The sequence below is a fragment of the Sminthopsis crassicaudata genome, chromosome 4, assembly GCF_048593235.1.
Source record: "Sminthopsis crassicaudata isolate SCR6 chromosome 4, ASM4859323v1, whole genome shotgun sequence".
In the NCBI taxonomy this organism is placed as follows: Eukaryota; Metazoa; Chordata; class Mammalia; order Dasyuromorphia; family Dasyuridae; genus Sminthopsis; species Sminthopsis crassicaudata.
In genome coordinates this window covers 142,747,464-142,768,143 of record NC_133620.1, presented here as the reverse complement: position 1 = coordinate 142,768,143, position 20,680 = coordinate 142,747,464, and the positions used below count along the sequence as shown (strand labels likewise).

At 35.6% G+C, this 20,680-nt stretch overlaps 1 protein-coding gene across 5 annotated transcripts in view; it reads left to right on the top strand.

The window, feature by feature from the left end:
• The window catches only part of MTHFD1L (methylenetetrahydrofolate dehydrogenase (NADP+ dependent) 1 like), a 192,487-nt gene that overhangs the window by 40,601 nt on the left and 131,206 nt on the right, over positions 1-20,680 (top strand). For all 5 annotated transcript variants that reach the window (XM_074309565.1, XM_074309563.1, XM_074309567.1 and 2 more), the window contains exons 9-11: positions 6,099-6,181; positions 8,005-8,102; positions 10,438-10,611. In XM_074309565.1, the coding sequence (XP_074165666.1) occupies positions 6,099-6,181; positions 8,005-8,102; positions 10,438-10,611 (355 nt within the window). The remainder of the gene's footprint in view (positions 1-6,098; positions 6,182-8,004; positions 8,103-10,437; positions 10,612-20,680) is intronic.

Sequence of the window (20,680 nt, the reverse complement as noted above, 5' to 3'; positions counted from 1 at the left end):
ACAATCTAGAAGCTAGGAACTCTGACAAATCAGTATATGATCATTTAAGGAGAGGGATTAATAAGGGGATCAGAAAAAGCTTGAAGCAGCAGGTAAGTCCTGCAGGAAGCTCTGGATTCTCTAAAGTAGGGAAGAAAGTTGAACAGGAAGGTGAATAATAAGATTAGGCTAAGGCCAGATTATGAAGAGGAGCCTGTGAAAGATTACCACTTTAGTTCAAGCCTTCATCACTTTACCTAGATTATTTCAGCAGCCTCCTAATTGTTCTCCATCAAGTTTCTCCAATCCAGCATGCCAAGTGGCTACCAAAATATTTCCCTTAAGCATAAATCCTACCAATGACTCCCTTACTCATTGTTCTAGTGACTTCTTATTGCTTCTAGCAATGTGAACTCTCTTTTTAGCTTTTATTCCTATTTTCCACTGCCTTTACTCTTACTCATGTGCTGCTGAACAAAGAAGAAAAAAAAATCATAAAACTGCTGAGTGGATCTGGTACAGATTTATATTATATAATCTCATTGTGGCAAGGTAATCTTTTTACATTTCCCTATAAAATTTATTATTCCACTCACTGAAACCACACTTACTGAAGCCACTTTTCCAAAACTTTTCATCCCTTCTTAAACTTCCCATGGCTCTATTTCTATTTTTCCCTTTCTTCCCCTCCCCCTTTACCCCAGCTCTTTTTCCCTCCACCTTATTTCATATCATTCAGATGCTTTTTACTGCCATTTCCTTCATACCTATTTCATATGAAGAAGCGCTTCATATCCGCTCTCTATCTCTAGCAAATTGTCCTCTCTGTTATCCTAAATCTCAATCTTCAATCTCTCCCTATCTATTAGCTGCCTCTCTGTAGTTTATGAACATGTCTGTATCTCTTTCATCTTCCAAAAACTCTCACTTGATCTGTCCATTCCTACTAGTTGTTGACTTATGACTTTTTCTCCCCTTTGTGGCTAAAAGTTTTTAGAAGACCATCTGTAATACTTTTTTACACTTTCTTCACTCTTGCTTTCTTAACTGCAGACTGACTTCCAATTTTATCATTCAACTGAAAATATTCTCCCCAAAATTTCCAGTAATTTCTTAATTGCCAAGTCTAATCTTTTTTCTTTCAATCCTCATCCTACTCCTCCCTGAAGTTCTCTGACACTGTTGATCACACTCTTCTCCTTCATACTCTTTCATCTCTAGGTTTTTGTGATACTTGGTTCTTCCCTGGTTCTCCTCCTATTTCTCTAATGAGTCCTCAGTTATCTTTGCTAGATTATCATCCAAGTGGTCCTTGATAACTTTGAGTGTCCTTTAGCCCTCTGTTCTGAGAGCTCTTCAGATCCCATGATTTAATTATCTTCTTTATGCTGATTATTCTCAGATCTATTTGATTAGCATTAACTTCTCTGCTAACCTTCAGTGGTCTCTGTTCAGGTGCTTATTTGACATCTCAAACTGGGCTGTCATGGGCATCTTTAAATACCCAAAACAGAATTTATTATCTTTTCCCCAAAACCTTTCCCCTCTTCTTCCAAATTTCCCTATTATTAAGGACAGCACCACCACTGTCCCAGTCAGCTAGGCTCACAAACTTTAGCAATCTTCTGCTGCTTACTCTCTCTAATTAATTGTAAAAATCCTTTCTTTTCTTCCTTCATAATACCTTTCTTATGAGCCCTCTTTTTTCTCTTGACACTGCTACCATACTCTTTACCAGTCCTTGTGTACCTTAAGCCCAAATCACTCTGGCTTTCATTGATTGACCGATGGTAGGCCTAAGCCAAGCCCCAGTTGGTCATTGTTTGGGCCCTGATTTGGTTCAGAGTGAAGGTAAATAGAAATTATTTCTGTTTTGGCCAGAAACCCTAAGAGTCCTCCCCTCCCAGATTGGATTTTTTTTTTAAGTAGGTAAAAGAGCCCATTCTTTGCTTCAATCACTCAGACTCAGCTTAAAAAGGCCAAGGTCTCCCACTGCATCCAAAGCCATCTCCAGTTGTCCTAATCTATATCTTGCCACTTCTGTCCAGTTCACTTACATGTCATGACATCACCTCATTGATGTCATGGTACTCTTTGAGAACGAAGACAACTGAACCATAGCATCTCATTCATTGCCATTTAATTATGTTTTAAGACTCTACTCCCAATCTCTAGTTCATCCCATGCTCCTCTACCAAAATGGTTTTTCTTCCTCCCCTCTAGGATCATTATCCTCCAAACTCTATCTCCTCCCACTCATTAAATGCCACTTGTTCCCTGTCACCTCTAAAACTACATGTAAGATCCCCTCTTCTACCTTTCGAGTCTTCCTAAACTTTATTCCCCCTTGCCATATTCTGGCACCGGTCTCCCTGCTTCATCTTACCTCAGGCATCTTTCCTGGCTTTTCCCCCCCTTGCCTCAGAACTCTCCCTTCTCATCTCAGCTCCTAATTTCCTTGTTTTTTTTTTTTTTGTTTGTTTTGTTTTTGTTTTTTTTGTTTTTTAACAAGTGTCAGCTAAAACTTCTACCTTCTGCAAGCAGCCCTTCCTATTCCTCCTGAATCTTCTTTCTCTTTGAGATTAACTCCAAATTATCCTTTATATCTCTTTATTTGGAGTTGTTTTCATGTTGTTAGACTCTGAATCATTGAAGAGGAAGAACTGGTTTGGGGTTCTTTACTGTGATTTTTATATCCCCAGAGCTTAGCATACAGCATTTGATATAATACCCAAATAATGCTTGTTGACTTACTGAATTCTTTAGTTTCAACATTATTCTCCTTTTTACACTCCACAAAACAACCAAACTAGCCTCCTCTCAATGCCTTACGTGACCCATCTCTGTGTCTTCACGTTGGCAATCTCACACACTTTCAGTTCACTTTCCTCTTCACCTCTCTCTCACAGAATCACTGTATTCCTTTAAGACACAGCCCCAGTGCCATCTTTTACATGAAGCCTTTGCTGGTCCCCCTCAGTTACAGCTTCTTGTCTCCTATCTTGTTTTTCATCAGCTACTTTGTAGAAAAGGAGGAAAGAAAGTTAGAAATAACCTCAATTCTAACTGATTACTTACAAATAGCAAATGTTTTCATTCTGTGGCTCCATTTTCTTACACACACATACATATATACACTATTGACTCCTAGTTGGTATTTATTAAATGCTAATTAATTGATTCCCAATGCTAAAAGGTACAATTGAAGAAGAGGAAATCCCTTTCTACATGCCTCTTTGCTCCCTTTTGATTTTGTTCTGGAACCTATTAGAGTACTCTTTAAGATGCTCATTTAAAATTCACCTTTTGAAAATTATGCCCAATCAAAGATGAAAAAGCCATTTTCTCTATAAATGAGTAGAGCATCTAAATTTTAGTCATTTCTAGTTTTATATAAATGGTGCACAATTATGTGAGCCATACTGAGAGAAACAGACCCAGGATAAAAGAGGTTCATTCTGTGTTCGCCCAAACTCTTTCTCTTGATAAGGAAAGCACCCACAGCCAAGTCAAATAAAAAGCTATAAAGTGTTTCTATGAAGCAGAGATGGCAGTCGGACAAAGGAATTTGACTTGATCCCTCCCACTTCATTTATTGTGCTGGCAAAATTCCCTGGGCAATCTCAAAACAACCAGTATCAGTTAGTGACCGGGGTAAAAGCTGCTCATGGTTCCAGGAAAAACCTTGCAATGTGTTATCCTTAAATAAGGAATAAAACCTTCCAAAAGTCCAGTTAATATAAGAAAATTATGAAGGAAAGATCATCTTTTAAAATAATTTGTGGACTTGTTTTATAAGACTGCATGATATAATGGCTCTAGAGATCTGGACCCAGCCCAGTTACTCTGGCCCCCTTGTTGTTACTCATACATGATACTCTTATCTCATCTCTGTACTGGCTCTCTCCCCCCCCCCCCCATCCTTGTAAATGCTCTTTCTCTTCCAACTCTTTGGAATCCAAGGTTTCCTTTGACTTTTGCCTTCAGCACTTTTCTGGACAACTCTTCCAATTGCTAGTGACTTTATTTTGTTTATTAACACACACATATACATATATACATATACACACATATTAATATATTTAGTACTTGGCACATAGTAGGCACTCCGTGTTTACTTGCTTATTTGACCTCTTCTACTTCTAAAATACTATATATAAAATAAAAGTTGAATTTTCTCAACTCAGAGCTTTTGTGTTCATTTTTTAAATGGAACTAACACCTATTACTTGCCCTAACAATTTTTGGGATTGTTTGTGGAGTGATTTAATTCTTTTTCTGAGAATGTCCATAGAGTTAAATTATGGTACACCTATATAACACATAAATGCAAACAGCTTTTGCATATTTCTGAAATGTTTATGAAGGGAAAGGCCTGGGGGAAAAAAAAAGAAACATTATATGGATAAAAACATGAGAGATTTTCCACACTGCTACCAGTGGGACAACACTTAAATTATATCTATTACAGGGAAGGGAAGGAAGAAGAAGAACAAAGATAAATTAGAAAGAAGTATAATTTCATGCTGTGGGTATCCTCTACTGCTCTCCATTTCCCAGCCCAGCTTTATGATTTAAACAGATGACAAGAATGAGAGCAGCACATTTCTTCTCACTAGTGGGTGGATGAGACTTAGAAACTATCCAGCCAACTAGACTTCTGGCCTTTTCCTAAAGATGATTTATAAAAGTGAAGGGCTGCTAATTTTCACAAAATACCTGAGGGGAATGACTTTATAATGCCTGCAAGAAATCTGATGTAAAAACATACATTTCGTGTGCTTTGTGCTCTTTTTTTTTTCCAATGTGTTGTCAACAAAATGGATAATTTAAGAGCATAATAGTTCCAAAGCAAAGAAAATGATCCTTGATTCAGAGCATGACCATAGGAGATATTTCTTTCTTCCATGAGAAGAGACTCAAGGGAGATGTCTTAAAGAATATTATATGTTTACCTTTAATGATGTTTAGAAATTATATATTTGTATAGATCCATGCATGTATATATGAGTATTTGTTAAGCATTTGCTATGCTTCCAGCCCTATGCTGAACAGCAGAGAAACAAAGAAGGTTTAAAACAGTCTTTGTTCTCAAGGAATTCATGGTCTAATATGGATAATGTATCCCTTGGGGAAAACCTATGGTTACTGGGCATGACACATATGAAGGACCAGCCAAAGATCTGACAGGAGTGGTCACGGAGATAGGAGAAGGTATTATGAAAAACCTAAAGAGAAAGAAAATCCAAAAAGGGACAGGGTCATCTAAATTAATTTTATTTATTCACACATATTTAGAGAGAGATTTTAAAACTTCAGAGGGAAAAAAAAGTAGAATAAGTATAGTCTGATTTTTTTCACTAGAAAGCTCATGAATTTAATAGTTTTATATTACTACATATAATAAATTTGAAAGAAAAATAAGACAAGTCAATTTTGCAAATCACATTGAGATTCTCAAAGCAAACCTGTTCCCTTGATTTACTAAGTCCTCTGGTCTCTTCCTTTCTTTTGGGTGTTACTGAAGAAGGATGCTTTGTTTTTTAACTTTGTATCCTAGAGCAAAATCTCTTAGTTTATTTACACTGTCTGGTAAAGAAGAAATCAGGACTGAAATTTCAAGTCAAGAGAATCATTCCTATATTGAAGAATTTCTCTGTGAAAGGTATAAGTCACTGAGAATTTTCACATGAATCATTTGTTTTAATAAAAGTCTTGCCTTTATTGTTTTGAGCAATCAGCCGTATCCCTAATTTAACCAAATTTTTACATGAACAGTTTTAATTATAGTGTTCTGTATTATGCTCAAGGAATTTGCTTAATGAGTAAATAGAATGTCTTTTTCTGTGGTGAGGTTTTAGAACTAAAACACTTTTTTTCTGTAACGTAATATACTTTATTTTGTTAGTAGAAGAAGTTAGGTAGGATAACAAATGACCGTTTTCACTTGTTTCATGGTTAAAAATTTGAGTCATAGGTATTTCATTATGGTTTTATTATATTGGAAAAGGCCTGAATTAGAGATTTAAATTTTGACCCTTTCTCCTTTGACTTTTCTTAAGGATTATTCATTCATCAAAATAAACTTTTGAAATGATTTCCCAATATTTTGCTTGCAGGGAAGCATGAATATGGTGTTCAGTTTGGTGGCCTGACTGTAGAAGATGATGTGGGACTTCTTGCAGCAGCTTTGAGGATCCAGGTTTGTTTGCCTCTCATGCAGTTCACTGGGTTCCATGTTTGATGAAAAGCAAAATGTTCCCAGTAATTGGCAGAAATAGTCTTCACAAGGGAAGAAACCTGAGACATAAATTGGATGGATAATTGTTATACAAACAAAATATGACTCATTTCTCAATTTTTTACAAAAACCTTAAGCAGATGAAGCTTTTAAACCATGAAATATTACAATATTATTTTTGAACACCCAAGATCTTTATAAAAAAAACTAATACATTGTGCTTTTAATGACATTCCTTAAGTGTGACCTTGTATATACTATATATAATATATAATATTATTTTGTGTGTGTATATACATATATATATATATACTATTCAAGTGTAAGTATTTTTAAAAGTATCAGCTGTATTATAAGAGTGTATGTTCTGCACAAATAAATATATTAGCAATGAACGATCTTGACCACTCATAGCAACCTTGTGTTTTATTGATGGGGAGGAAGCATTATGGGTTTTTAATCCTGATTTAGGGTATTAGAAAATCAAGAATAATTTAATTGTAACAATTGGACTTGGAGAAATTTAGAAGATCAGTATATCTTCCTTTTATGTACTTCTATCCCTTATCAAGATTTTGTTCATAAATGAATTTTCTTATGTCTGTTAAACTTTTTACCTTTTGCTGACCAAATATTCCATTATTCTGAAAGACATATATGTGAGAATATTTCCTCCAGGGGCCAAAACACCCCTACCCATAAGTAACCTAACCCTAGTCATCCTGTGTAACTCTTGACCATGTCTTCCTACACATCCTCCATACTGTGTCCACCCAGCTTAATGGAGGTATCCCTCTTTGGTCTCCTGGCATTTAATGGGTACCAGAAGAGGACATGAGGGGTTGTTCACCAGATATCTTGGAACATGACCAGCCTTTCTCTGTCTTATATATTTCTCACTTTACATATATATATATATATATATATATATATATATATATATTTGGCCACTTCAAAGAAAACATATACTGATAGCAAGAAATTGTGAAGCATTTGACTCAAACTAATTTGTTTTGATTTATTACACTTAATTGGGCTCATGAGAATACAGTTTTACTGAAACTTTTATGTGAAATAGTGGTGATCGAATGGACAAAGGTTGAGAAATTGAAAGGGAGGAGAGATTTGTAGACTAAAAGAATCCATTGTTTCCTGTTTTTCATCCTTTGAAGTTCAAGCAACAAACTAAAATAATAATAATAATAAAAGAGCTATTCCCTATCTTTGTGGAAACCTTAACTCCTTAGCTTCCACCAAATCTCAATTGAAGTGCCTTTTATTAGTATCTGGAGATTGATGTTTCTTCCACTTTAGTCAGGCATGAAAAGCTTCCTAGAAAATGAAGGATAAAGTAAAGGCACTCTCCCAAAATCCCAGTTTTTGGAAAGTAGGAAGGGAGAGAATTACTCCTACAACATATAGGGCTAACAAACTAAGCCTGGAATAATTGTATGGAAGATAGCTTGCTTATTGTTTCTTGCCTTCCCCTGTTTCAGTTTTTTCTAATAGCACACAGATTTTCCAGTTTTGTTGTTGTTATTTTTTAAACCTCTTATCCTATCCACTCCCCCCACTCCATCCCATAAAGTCTAAATATGTTGTATGAAGCTTTACCTTTTAGTATTTAGACTATTTTCATCCACCTCAGAAGATTGCTAAGAGAAAAATACTATATTAATATGATGTTTTAGCCTCTGTGAGGTTCTGTTTTCACATTCTTCTTATTCTTATTAATTTTTATTATAACTTGAAAATATGGAACTTTTTTCTATTTCTTTTTCAAGAATGTAATTAACAGCGGGAGGAGGTGGCTTCGGGAGCAGCAGTACAGAAGGTGGAAGCTCCGAAGTTTGAAGCTTCAGCCACTTTCACCAGTACCCAGGTAAAGAGATGTCTATATTATTCTGACATCAGGGGGCACAATTGACAACTGGATTATAAGAGATGTGATTTAGGAGCTAACCATTTATTTCTCCTATTTACCTTACAACATTTGTCTTTTCTTAAAAAGTAAGGTAGCTAAATTAGTCTTTCTCAATAGTTAAAAAGATTCTATAATTTAAACTTTAGAGCCATAAGCCCCTATTTTAAGATGTGTTGTGTTTCTAGTAGGAATCCATTTTTACCTATTATAGTTAGCAGTTTTGTACAAAAGTAGAGTTCTTCACAGTGTGATGTAGAATTAAAGCAGATTCACTATCTATCTCTAATCAATCAGTATATAGCCTTTCAATCCCTGAATTAACCTTTAAAAAGTAGAATTATTTTCTTTTAAAGCCATATTAGTTTGATTCAATTAGTTTGACTTCCCTGCCACAGAAACTAAGACATATTAAGGTAATTTTCAGGTTATTAAAAAAAAATGAAGTTAGCTTGGATCCTTTAGCTAATCAGAAGATAATTTTTAAGAATTTTGAAATTTTGCCTTACTATCTTGTTATTAGACTAAGAGAAGATTTTTTAAAAAGTTAGAATAGAGAAGGGAAAAAAGGAAGAAGTAGGAAGATAAAAAGCAATCTTAATAACTGATTAAGTCCATGGAAAGACATGTGTTGCTCTGTTCCTCCATGTAAGGTCTGGACATTTTGTTCCTTGAGTATCATTCTGTTTTTTCTGCTTCAGTGGATAATTTTGTCCTTTTTCCCTGACACTGATCTCACTCCCTCTGCATGCCTACAATACAGCAGACCACCTGTAGGATGTGGCTGGCTTCATATCCTTTATAGAGTAGCATGGGGAAAACCACTGCATGGGGTTTGGTGTCTAGGCTACATGGTGAAGGTGCCTGAGGCTCTAGGAATGGGAGACAAGGGACTCACTACCTGTCTGAAATAGTCCCTGCAGCATGCTAGGAAGTCATCAGAGCTGAACAATACTGTCAGAATGTCACTCTGCTATATGGATTTAGATTGATTGGCTCTGTGATTTTTCACAGTATTCTTTAGTCAGTTCAAACTCAGATTTACTAAATATGAAATTGATCTCTAGATTGTTTTGTTTCAGAATTAACTACTCATTATTTTTTCTGTAACCTGTGATTTCATTGGCATTTAATACCATTGAATAAAATGAAAAATGAAATTTTTCAATGGAAAAACTCCCTCTAGTTTCTGGTAAATGCTCTGCAAATTATGCTGCCTTCAAAAATCCAGTGCAGTACAGTGGAAAGAGCATTACATTTGGAACCAGAGGATGTGCGTCCCACCTTATTGTCCTGTTACATGACTAATCTTAGGAAACTCACTTAATCTTTCTCAACCTCCAGTTTTCTCTCTATAAAGGGAATGGCTTAGGCTGTGAAATGTGGCTTGTAAATTTATAATCCTTATAATTTTAAAATGTCCTGAGAGCAATGTGACATTAAGTGACTTGTCCAGAATTTCATAGTGTTTTCATGATGGTCGGGGTGCATGTGTCTCTGATATTTAAGAATACAAAATTGGAATTTCACTTTACTTATGGACCATTTGCAAACACATGTAAGAGACCAGACTTGAAACATGGCCTTTGGTGACTTTGAAATTTGTTTTCTATCTACTCTGCCTTGTAGCGTCTCTTTGCCTGAACTATGCAGTTAACGAATTATTTTGAAGCATGTTTTTGGATGTATAGTGATGGGCTGGGGAAAAAACACATGTATGAAGCAGATATTCTTTACAAAGCATCATTTTAAGCACTGGAGAGTCAAATGGAAAGTTAGACAGTTCTTGTTCTCAGACATCTCATTCATCTGGGAGGAGACAATTCAGGTAGAAAGAAGAAAACAGATGGTCCACAAGTAAACCGAAATTCCAATTTTGTATTCTTAAACATTGGAGAGACACATTTGCCTTGGACCATCATGAAAACTCTATGAAATCTTTGATGTTTGCATGACTAAAGAACATAAAAGGACCCAACTATACCACCACAGAGTTAGGCATCCTTTAGGGCATACAGTGATATAAACAATACATTGGACATGTAGAGTTTTGAGGGCAGGGAAGGAATTAATGTATTGTCTTTATACTGAATTGCCTATATTAGTTCTGAAAAGTGCAATAAGTTGCTTTTTTAAAAAGTACTTTCTAATAAACTTTAATCACTTTTACTCAGGGGAAAAGCCAAAAACAGACAGGTTATGTTAATTTGATTGGTGGACTATTCTTGTTTTTGTGCTCTGTTGTCGACCACCTAGGTTGAGAAGTCCCTTGTCTTCTATTTGTTTTTTCTTCAAGTGATATTGAGATTTCCAGAGGACAGACTCCAAAAGCTGTTGATGTCCTTGCCAAGGAGATAGGATTGCTTGCAGATGAAATTGAAATCTATGGCCAGAGCAAAGCCAAAGTACGCTTGTCCCTGCTAGAAAGGCTAAAAGATCAAGCAGATGGAAAATACGTCTTAGTTGCTGGGTAAGTCCACCCTTAATCCTTCTTTTTAACATCATCCTGTCCCCAAGACATAATCTCACTTCAGCACTTCTTTTTGCCCTTTCTTTGACCCAAATTCACTCTGCATTTATCTTTCATTTTCAAAAGAGGTAATGCTTCATCCATTTCATTTTCTATGATGGATATTCAGATATCTTTTTTTTTTTTTTTTAGAATTTTTTTTCCACAGTTTATATGCATGAGTAATTTTTTTTATAATATTATCCCTTGTATTCATTTTTCCAAATTATCCCTCCCTCCCTCCACTCCCTCCCCCATGACAGGCAGATATTCAGATATCTTATATATCTTATTATTCAGTATTTGTTGTTGAATTCTGAGAAAAAGAGCCAATATATCATTCATAGTTTGAATAAAGATAATCTTGCTTTAACCCATATTCTTATGCTATTCAATTTTATTTCTATGCCTTGGTCAATAGTACATCTAGAGAGACTTAATGGAAAGAAAGAACATTAGACTTACAATCAGATGAATCCAGTTCAAAACCCATTTCTAATTACCTTTCTCAAACCAAACCACCAAGCATTCAAACTACACTGCAGCGTGCAACTCTTGCTTAAGTTGTTCGAATGCCAAATATATGCTTGCCAAAAAGACATGTAGTAATGGAGAATTCACATAGGATAAACACTGGTGTGGTGGTCAGAAACAGCAATACAAGGACGCTCTCAAGGACTGAAGATTGGAATTGATTGTGCAATGTGAGAAACACTGGCACAGGACCCTCATCAAGAAGGTGCTGTGGTCTGTGAGCAAAGCAGAATAGAAGTCACTACAAGATTGAGTTTCACAGATTTAGAGAACCCAGCCTAAATGTTCACATGCATTATCTGTGCCCAACCTGTAATAAAGCTGTCCAAGCTTGGATTGGTCTGATCGGCCATGCTATACTTGACTCCAGCATAGGGATGTCATTTTGGACCTCTGTGTTATTTTTGAACCTCGGTTCCTCTTCTGTAAAGAAAGAAGAAGGGGCAACTAGTTGGTGCTGTGGGTAAAACACCAGTCCTGAACTTAGGAGGACCAGAGTTCAAATCTGCTCTCAGACACTTAACACTTCCTAGCTGTGTGACCCTGGGTAAGTCACCTAGCCTCAATTGCCTCAGCAACAAAAAAAAAAAGAAGAAGAAGAAGAAGAAGAAGAACATAGTTTACATTTACATTTTATATAAAAAATGTCGTCATCCTTAGTATTTGGTTGTTGGTACATGGTCACTACATTTGAATTACTAATAGAGTTAGCTGTTCCACATCACAGCAGATTTAGGGGTATGTTACACCTGTGATATGATCATTCCCTCCATACCAGAAATCTGAATTTATTGTAAACTTTGTATTAAGTATGTTTTAGTGTCGTCTGCTGTTGTCTATGGGCTTCCCCCAAATTCCCAATGATTTCTTATACCAACTCATCATATATTAAAACCACAGTGGGGAAAATGAGGAAGAGATATGTATCCTTAAACATTCCTTTCTGGATAAGTTAGCCAGTATTAAGTGCTTTTGTGTGTAGGGGAGCACAAAGATAAAAATGAAAATGGCCAAGTCCTCGGGGAGCTTACATTTTATCTTACCACAAAGGAATACAAAAATATGTACAGAATATCTGGGGGAAGAAGCACAGTATAGTGAAAAAAGAACAGGTTTTGGCCTCTGTGGGACTCCTCATTTGTCAATGAGAGGGCTGGATTAAATGGTTTTTGAAGGTTCCATGGGTTTGTGATCCTAAGTGCATAGAAATATTGGAGTAGAGTAATCACTTGCAGTGAGGAAGATCAGAAAGAATCTCCATTGCATTTGCTGATCTTTGAAAGAAACTAAGAATTCTGAGCAGCAGAATGGAAAAGTATATTCAAGGCATAGAGGATAGACTGAGTAAAGGAACTGAGGTTAGAGGTAGAATATAGAATATGGTGAATGTCAAATAGGTCCTTCCAACTGTAATGTTAATTGCTTGAAAAGTTAGGGATTGAAGGGACTGGGAGTGGTGATAATCCTGGAAATGTAGACTTTGTAGGACCAGATCTTTTTTTTTTTTTTTTTTTTTTTTTTTTTAACATCACATCACATTTCTCCCATCATCTCTCCTACCATCCTATATAACAAATATTTTTTAAAGAAAAATGAAAAATAAGGGGGAAATAGGCAATCACTACATCAAGGACTAAAAATACTTAGGCTACATTTCACCCATGGATCTTTACCTCTAAAAAATTGCAGTTACTTAAAGTATCCCCAAGGTCTTAGGGCAGGGTTCTCAAACTACGCCCCGGGCCAGATGCAGCCCACAGAGGATGTTTATGCAGCCCCCTGGGTTATGGCAAATGGTCTGAGGGGCGGAGACAGAGTGTGAGCTATTGTTTTTACTATAGTCCGGCCCTCCCACAGTCTGAGGGACACTGAACTGGCCCCTATTAAAAACATTTGAGGACCACTGTCTCATTTTTAATGTTAAATTTTAATTTAAAATTTTAATTCAGAAAAAGAGATATGATTTCTTTTATCTCTTGAGGGTATGCTTGTTATTTGTAATTTTTTTCAATTGTTTTGTAGTGGATCATGGTATTTACATTGATGTTTTCTTGGTTCTTGTGATAGAATTTAAACAGAATTTGGTTTTGTTTTACTGTACAGGCAATAGGAAATCCCTGGAGCTTTTTTAGATAGGATTGTGACTTGATGATACTTGCCTTAGGAATATTATTTTTATCACCCTTGTGGAAGATGAGTGAATTGGAGAGGAGGCAGACCATGAAGGAAGCTAGTAATCCAGGTGATAAGCAGTGAGTTAAATTGGTATCTTTGTGAACATTTAGAAGAGGAAGATACAAAAGATGTGAGGGAGAGTAAAGAGCCAAGAAGGACTTAAAGTTATGGAGGAATTGGTGATCCCCTAAGTCATCAGTTTAGAATGACAGAAAATAAGTTCTGTTTGGGACATAGTTAGTAGAGATAGCCATAGAACTTCTATTGGAAATGTCCAGTGGACAGTTGGTGATATTATCTAAAGCTCAGGAGACTATATCTGGCTGTATTAGTGATATTCTAAGTAATTTTTTCAAAGTCCTTGATAATTAAGATGTTCACATATTCTTGCCCATTTAGCTGCAGTGTATTCAGTATACTTATGGTTAGCCTTCATGGAAGTTAACTATCTTGGGAAGTTTTGTACCATTGCCAAGCATTCGGCAAAAGAACTACAGAATGTGTGTGTGTGTTTAACCTCAAGAGAGCAACTTCTTTCCTTTTTTTTCATTATGGAAATCTTAGCTGCTTCCCCAAAGGAAATCTTCAAGACATACAAATTAAACATCCAATTTAATTTGTGAACAAAAGACATGGCAACAGATAGTTTTGAAAATAGTTTTCCCCTGCAACACAATTCAAGATTATGAGATTTTGTTTTTGTGGGCTTTTTAAAAATAAATTATTAGATTGACTTATTGTAAAAAAGGAAAGAATTGCCCTGAGAAACCAAAATGACTCTTTCAGGGGGAGATTAAATAAACTCCATCACAATTAATAATTCTTCATAGCTAGACATTTTTAAATGGTTTCAAGATTAGTTTTAACATCTATCCTTTTTTTACAAGGACATCAAAAATACATAGTTTTGGCGGGGATGGGGGAAAGGGTTGATGCTCTAAAATTTTCAGTCCTGCTTGATTCTTTGTGACCTCATTTGGGACTTTCTTAGCAAAGATACTGAGATGGTTTGCCACTTCTATCCAGCTCATTTTACATATGAGTGCAATGAGGCAAACAAAGAGTTAAGTAACTTGCACAGGATCATATGGCTAACTAAATGTCTGAGGTCAGATTTGAACTCAGGAAGATGAATCTTCCTGATTAGAGGACTTGTGCTCTCTGTTGGGTCACCTAACCTCTCCTATGTGTAGTAACATGATTTTTTTTTAAATTTCTGACATTATTAGTGGAAAAATTAGTTGTTATTGAATCATTGTAATTTACTAAAAATTTGGTTCATATGTCTCTTCCTTGCTATAAAGTGATACTTATTTCACTTGATGTTTTACAAATACAAAGTAAAACTCTATAAATTCTTGAATGGTCTTAAATTCATTTTTGCATTTTTTTAAAATGTTGTTATTGAATTTTAGAATATGTGTTATTCCTCTAAAGAACCCATAGTACAAATAACCTAAATGCTGAACAGATTAAACTTTAGACATTCTCATTCAGTCAGAATCATCTGTATTTCATCAGCTCCACATCTCATGGTATTTACACCTACACATCTCTTTATTTGCTTTGCCTGACAAAATGAAAAGTGCTGGGAATTGTTCAGGGAAATGTGCCAACAGAATCTTAAGGACTCTTGAGTTTTGCATATTTTCCCAGTTACTTTTACAAGAAGGAATTTGGTTTGAGAGCTAGACCCACACTGTAGCCACAGTCACATTAGAGAGACAGACAGAGAGAGAGAGAGAGAGAGAGTGAGTGAGTGTGAGTGTGAGTGTGTGTGTGTGTGTGTGTGTGTGTGTTGGCCAAATAGATACATAGGTAAATACCTACCTGTGTACCTTAGGCTAGCTAGAGGGACTAAAGCTATGATTTCACTGTTATAGGGAACTCCTAGAGAAGGAAACTATAGGTCATTTTCTCTGTAACTCACAGTTTTAAAGAGTTATTTGAGAAAGTAAGTGTTTTGCCCAAATTCACTTAACCTGGAGCTCATCTTGATTCTGGAGCCATTATTTATGTCCTCCAATTTATCTCCTTGGGGGGGGGGGGAAAGAAGGAGAATGGAGGAGATACATATATTTATATTTGTTAAATGGTAATTTTTTTTCAATTTTTAATTGAGGAGCAGAGAAAGTTTCTTTATGGGTAACTGTCTCCCTCCCTCTTTTCTCAGCTAAAACATGAGGGAGAGTCTAGCTCCTCAGCCCTCCCAACTGCCCCCCTGTCCCCTGAGTCTGTCCCTATCCTACCTCCCAGTGGGCTCAGAAGGTATAGACTAGCTACACAGCAGACAGGGCATGTGTTATTGACAAATGACAGCAGGGGCTCTTTGCTTCTTTTTGTACCCCCAGTGCTTAACACGGTGTCTGGGACATAGTAGGGACTTAATAAATGTTTATTGATTATTGATCTGGCTAGGCAACCTCTCCAGGGAGCCCTGGAGGCGAATGGGGAAGGGGGAGACCTGGCACTTTCTTGATGAAGCTTCTGGGAATGCTAGGAATAAAGAGAAGTTTCCTGTTTTTATTCAGGCAACTGTCACCTTGAGACTCATCTTGGAGGGAGGGTCTCTCCCCTGTGCACCTAATACCTGGTTTACTCACCATGGACTCCATTCAGGATCCACTAGGATGCTCTCTGTAGATCCACTTCAGTCCTAAAATAAACTTTTGAACATTTTTCCCCTTCCCCACCTGATTGGATTCCTGCCATTTACCCACTCCATCTCCCCAATCTGTACCACAAGCAGATTTGGGAGCCTTCACTGACCCAACAGACCCCCAAGAGCTAATCTCTGGTGGCAGCTGCTGAGAGATTTCTGGTTTGGGGAGAGGGAGGTAAGGAGAGGAAGATATATAGGCTAGTTGATAAATAGGGTGACATTTTGGATATAAAAGGTGAGATGAGGGGAAAGGGAGAGAGGATTATATACAAACACACACATACATAAATAGGGTGTGTATATATCTAATCTGTATATATGGATTTACATTTACATGTACTTGCACTATATATGATGCATATTTTATGCATGACTATATATATTTACATTGTACATAATAGATGTGTGTAAGTACTCATGTATAATGTCTATTACATGTAATGGCATTTATTCATGATAATTTGGGTTTTTAAAAAAGCAATTTAAATTCATTGGTTTCTTGGAATTACATGGGTTACATTGACAGAAAAACTTCACTTAGGTTTCTGTCTGCACATAATATAATAGTCAAGATTTTTATGAAGTATTCAGATTTACAAAATATTTTACTAAAATCTCATTTTTTTTCCCCTTCAAGACTACCCTGAAAGGTAGATGTTATTCCCATTCTACCTAAAGGAATTTGTAGTAGATTAATTAAGGTCAGAGTTACACAGCAAAAATGTAAGTTGGAATTTGATGATCAGCTCTTCCTAATTCCAGGCCCAATTCCCTGTCTACTTTGCTACCTACCTGGCTGCTTAGGTCTTTGTTTTGCTTACAAAAACCAAAATATCCCAGTTTAATTTCCCAGTTAAATAATTAAACCTTCATTCTCTCCTCCTCCAACCTCCCTTAAATTGCTGTCAAATAATTGATTTGACTAAACTTTTCATTTTTTAGTCATTTGTTTTGATGTACCGAACCTACTTTGAGAGCTCTCTTTGCAGCTTTCTTGAAGCTGTTTCTGTTGGGCTTTATTTCTGTTAGGTCATTTGGGTTTTTGTTGTCTGCAAAATACAACAGCTGTGTTTAGACAGTAGATGTATTCTCTGGGATCCTTGAACTTTGTATTCTTAAATTGAACTTTTGAGCATTATGAAAGAAATGCAAATGTAAAGGGCACTGAATCCTAAGGCATTATACAGGTGATTGGTTTTCTTTCTTAAAGACCAATTCTTGACAGAGTGCCCTCTGATGAATAATATACTTAGTTCATTCTAAAAGAAAGTTTCCTAAAATCAGTGTCTATGATTTGATGACAATTGCATGGGAAGGATCAGCTCTGGCTGAACTATCAAATCGAGTATAATACAAAATATTTGAAAATTTGTAATTTATTTAGACTTTTTTATTATTAGGCCTTTCAAAAAGTAGGAGAGTCCTCTGAATAAATTATCAAATGAATGGGATTCTTTTTACTTTGTTTTAAGAATTAGCAAAAACACCACTCAATTTTGTTTATGTTAGGTGTTTCTTAGAAATAAATTAATTTATACCAATAAGATTAATAAAAAGTCTAATAATAGCATTTTTTAAGGATATATTTGTATAGACAGTGTCTGTGTGCCATCTGAACAAAGTATTAGGAAGAGGTTATTGGGAATCTGCTTTCATGACTTATTAAGAATACTTTTTATAGGATACTGATCTTTGAATCAGGAAAACCTGAGTTCAGATGTAGCCTCAAACATTACTAACTGTGAGACCTAACAAGTCAAGTAACCCTGATTGCTTTTCCAGGAAAAAAAAAAAAAAAAAAGAATACTTTGTAATAAACATTCTATTTGTTTTAAATTCTTCAGAGTATTTTGTAAGTTCACTATCTCCTTTTTCCTGCTGTCTTACTCATTAATTTTAAGAGAACCCTGTTTTCTTAGAAACAGCAAAGTAAAATGAATTTAGGAACTATGCTAATTCTAAATTAGAGTATTATTGTTGTGATTTTAATGTTGTTCATAGTAAAACGTTGTTATAGCTTAGGAACTGAACAGGAAATGAAAGTTGATGCCCTAAATAAAATAGCTTTTAAATAATTACTTTTTTTGGCATTTAGTTACTATGTGAACCTGGGCAAGTCATTTAAATTTTGTAAGCTTCAGTTTCTTCATGTGTAAAATAATGTAGTTGAATTAAAGGCTTCTAAGGTTTCTTCCAGCTCAAAGACCTCTAAGATTTCTTCCAGCTCAAAAGCTGTGATCCCATGATGCTTCAAACTTAGACTTTCTTCTGTTCTTTAGGAACTTGTAATTGTATCAGTAGAGGCATTTTCTCGATTCCCACAAAAAGCACTTTGTAACTTAATAAATGAATTTTGAGAAGTACTATGGCTGAAAAACATTGTCATCCTGTGGCCATTCTGAAAGCCAGGCTCCTTCTTGGACAGCAGACACACAACACAATCTATTTCCAGTCACATTCTCAAAGGATCAACCTGGATATGTAGCTTTTTAGACTCTCAGATCATAATGAGGCATCACAACAGGATAGACCTTGAGATAGAATAATCAAGAGTTCTTTAGTTAATTAACCCAGTTTGTACTATATGATATAATGTAATTTGTCATTATTTTATGTAACATTATATGTTTTTATAATAACCTAGTTTATATTAAGCTAAGGATAAAAGGATTAAATATAAACTCCTCATTTGTAAAAAATCAAACCAGATTTTGATTCTAAGTATTATATATAAAGAATGAACGGACTTTTTTTTTTTTTTTTTTTTTTTTTTTTGGTATATCTCTTTTTAATGTCATTCATCATTTCAGTAAGGCATTTTTGTTTTTGCTCCTCTCATACTTTTGCTGAATTGTAATAACAATGGCAGAAAAAAACACATCCAAAAAACCTGGGAAATAATATGTTTCTAATTAAGAATTGTCTTTTTTATTCCAAGTTTTGAGGAGGTCACTAACTAGGCGTGTCTCTTTTTGGCTCCCTTAGGCAAGTATCCTAATATTTCCTTGAGAATGAAAAATGAAATGCTTAATGCCACATAGCTGAAATAAAGCACATATCCCATTTGCAGAAAATAAAAGACCTCACAAATATGAACTCTGAAGAATTTTAAACTCCACCATCTTTTCCTTCATGTCTTTTTGCAAGAAGGCTGTGAAATCAGAACTCCTCAGATCATTCCTAGAAAGGCGGGTAATGAGGAAGATAGAAGAATTGTGATTTGAGTCTCCTTTTGGTTGCAGGTGTTGACATGATTCCAGAATTTGCCATATAAACAGATGTGAATGTGGATATTATGTCAACATCCTTAGTAGTTTTGAAATTTCTTCAGAATTCTTAGGAGTACTCAGTTTCATTGGCCAAATGATTATTTTCAGGAGACTCTCTGGAGTGAAAGCCTGTTTGCTATGGTGGTCTGAGGGGGGGGGGGGGTCTTTAATATAATCAGTATAATGGGACATATCCAGAGATGGAGCAGAGATGGATGCTGAATATAGAGTTTGGCATTCAGTTTAAAATTCTTAGACTTCATGTTATCATTCCAATGGATATTTTAAAATAACGTTGTCTTAATCTAGCAATCTGGCAATGCCTTTTTTAACCTATCATTTTTCTTCATACCAAGTATCCAGCAAGAGTTGGCCCTTTCTGAGTTCAAGCCTGTAAGAAGTGGTTCTTCCATTCCCTTTTGTCTATTCCTTTGCCAAAGACAAGTGTTTGTATACTTCAAAATTTGTGTTAATGATGGCTTCATCTTAGCAGTCGTTTTTGCAATTACCTTGGTTTCTGTATATATTTATTTAGTAAGTAACAATTTTACTAAGTGCCTGCTAGGTCCACAGAACATTGTCCTACTTTGAATTGTTCATTCATTCAGCTAAAATAATTAAGACAGTTTCAGCCCCATGGCTCTTAGGGTCCCTAAGGTAAGGAGAGGTGGTATGTATAGACACAAAAATGCAGTAACTATTGAGAGAAATTATTATTTCTCTCTTATATTAATAATCACTTACTATTGAGGAGGGCCAAGATTTCTTTTCCTTATTTTCTTATTCTCTACTAGGTCAAATTAACCCCCAATGAGATTGGATTTAACATTCTTCTCAAAGTTGTCAGACCCCGCCCAACTGGGAAAGCCCTGCTCTACTCAGGCTTAGGGGGGTGGTAAATCCTTTGTCTAAATTGGGATGGGTTGTTCTGGAAGTAAGAGTGATATAATCAAAGGCTCCCAGCCCCTTTTTAAAATAGGTCTACCTCTCTTTAATATTCATTGTTCTCATCTGTGAAGGACATCCATTCTTCCAAAGGGCTTACAAAAGTTGCCATGATCCATCTTTGGTTTACAAAAGTGATCATCCTTTTAAACATTATTCTCTAGCCATGACTAATGACATGAATACTTAGAAATTTCTCTCAAACTTTTCATTTATTACATTATACAGTAATGGAATATTTTTCAGAATCGTTTCAGCCTCATTTTTGGTCAATAGTAATAATAAGCAGTTACTGACATTTATATAGTGCTTTAAGACTTTGCATGCAGTATTTCATTTGCTCTGTCAGAATCTCAAGAGACCAGGAATTATTTGGCTCCTCATCCCCTTTTTATTTCTTAGATCCTAAAGCCCATATGTAATAGAAATTACCAGTAGAATATAC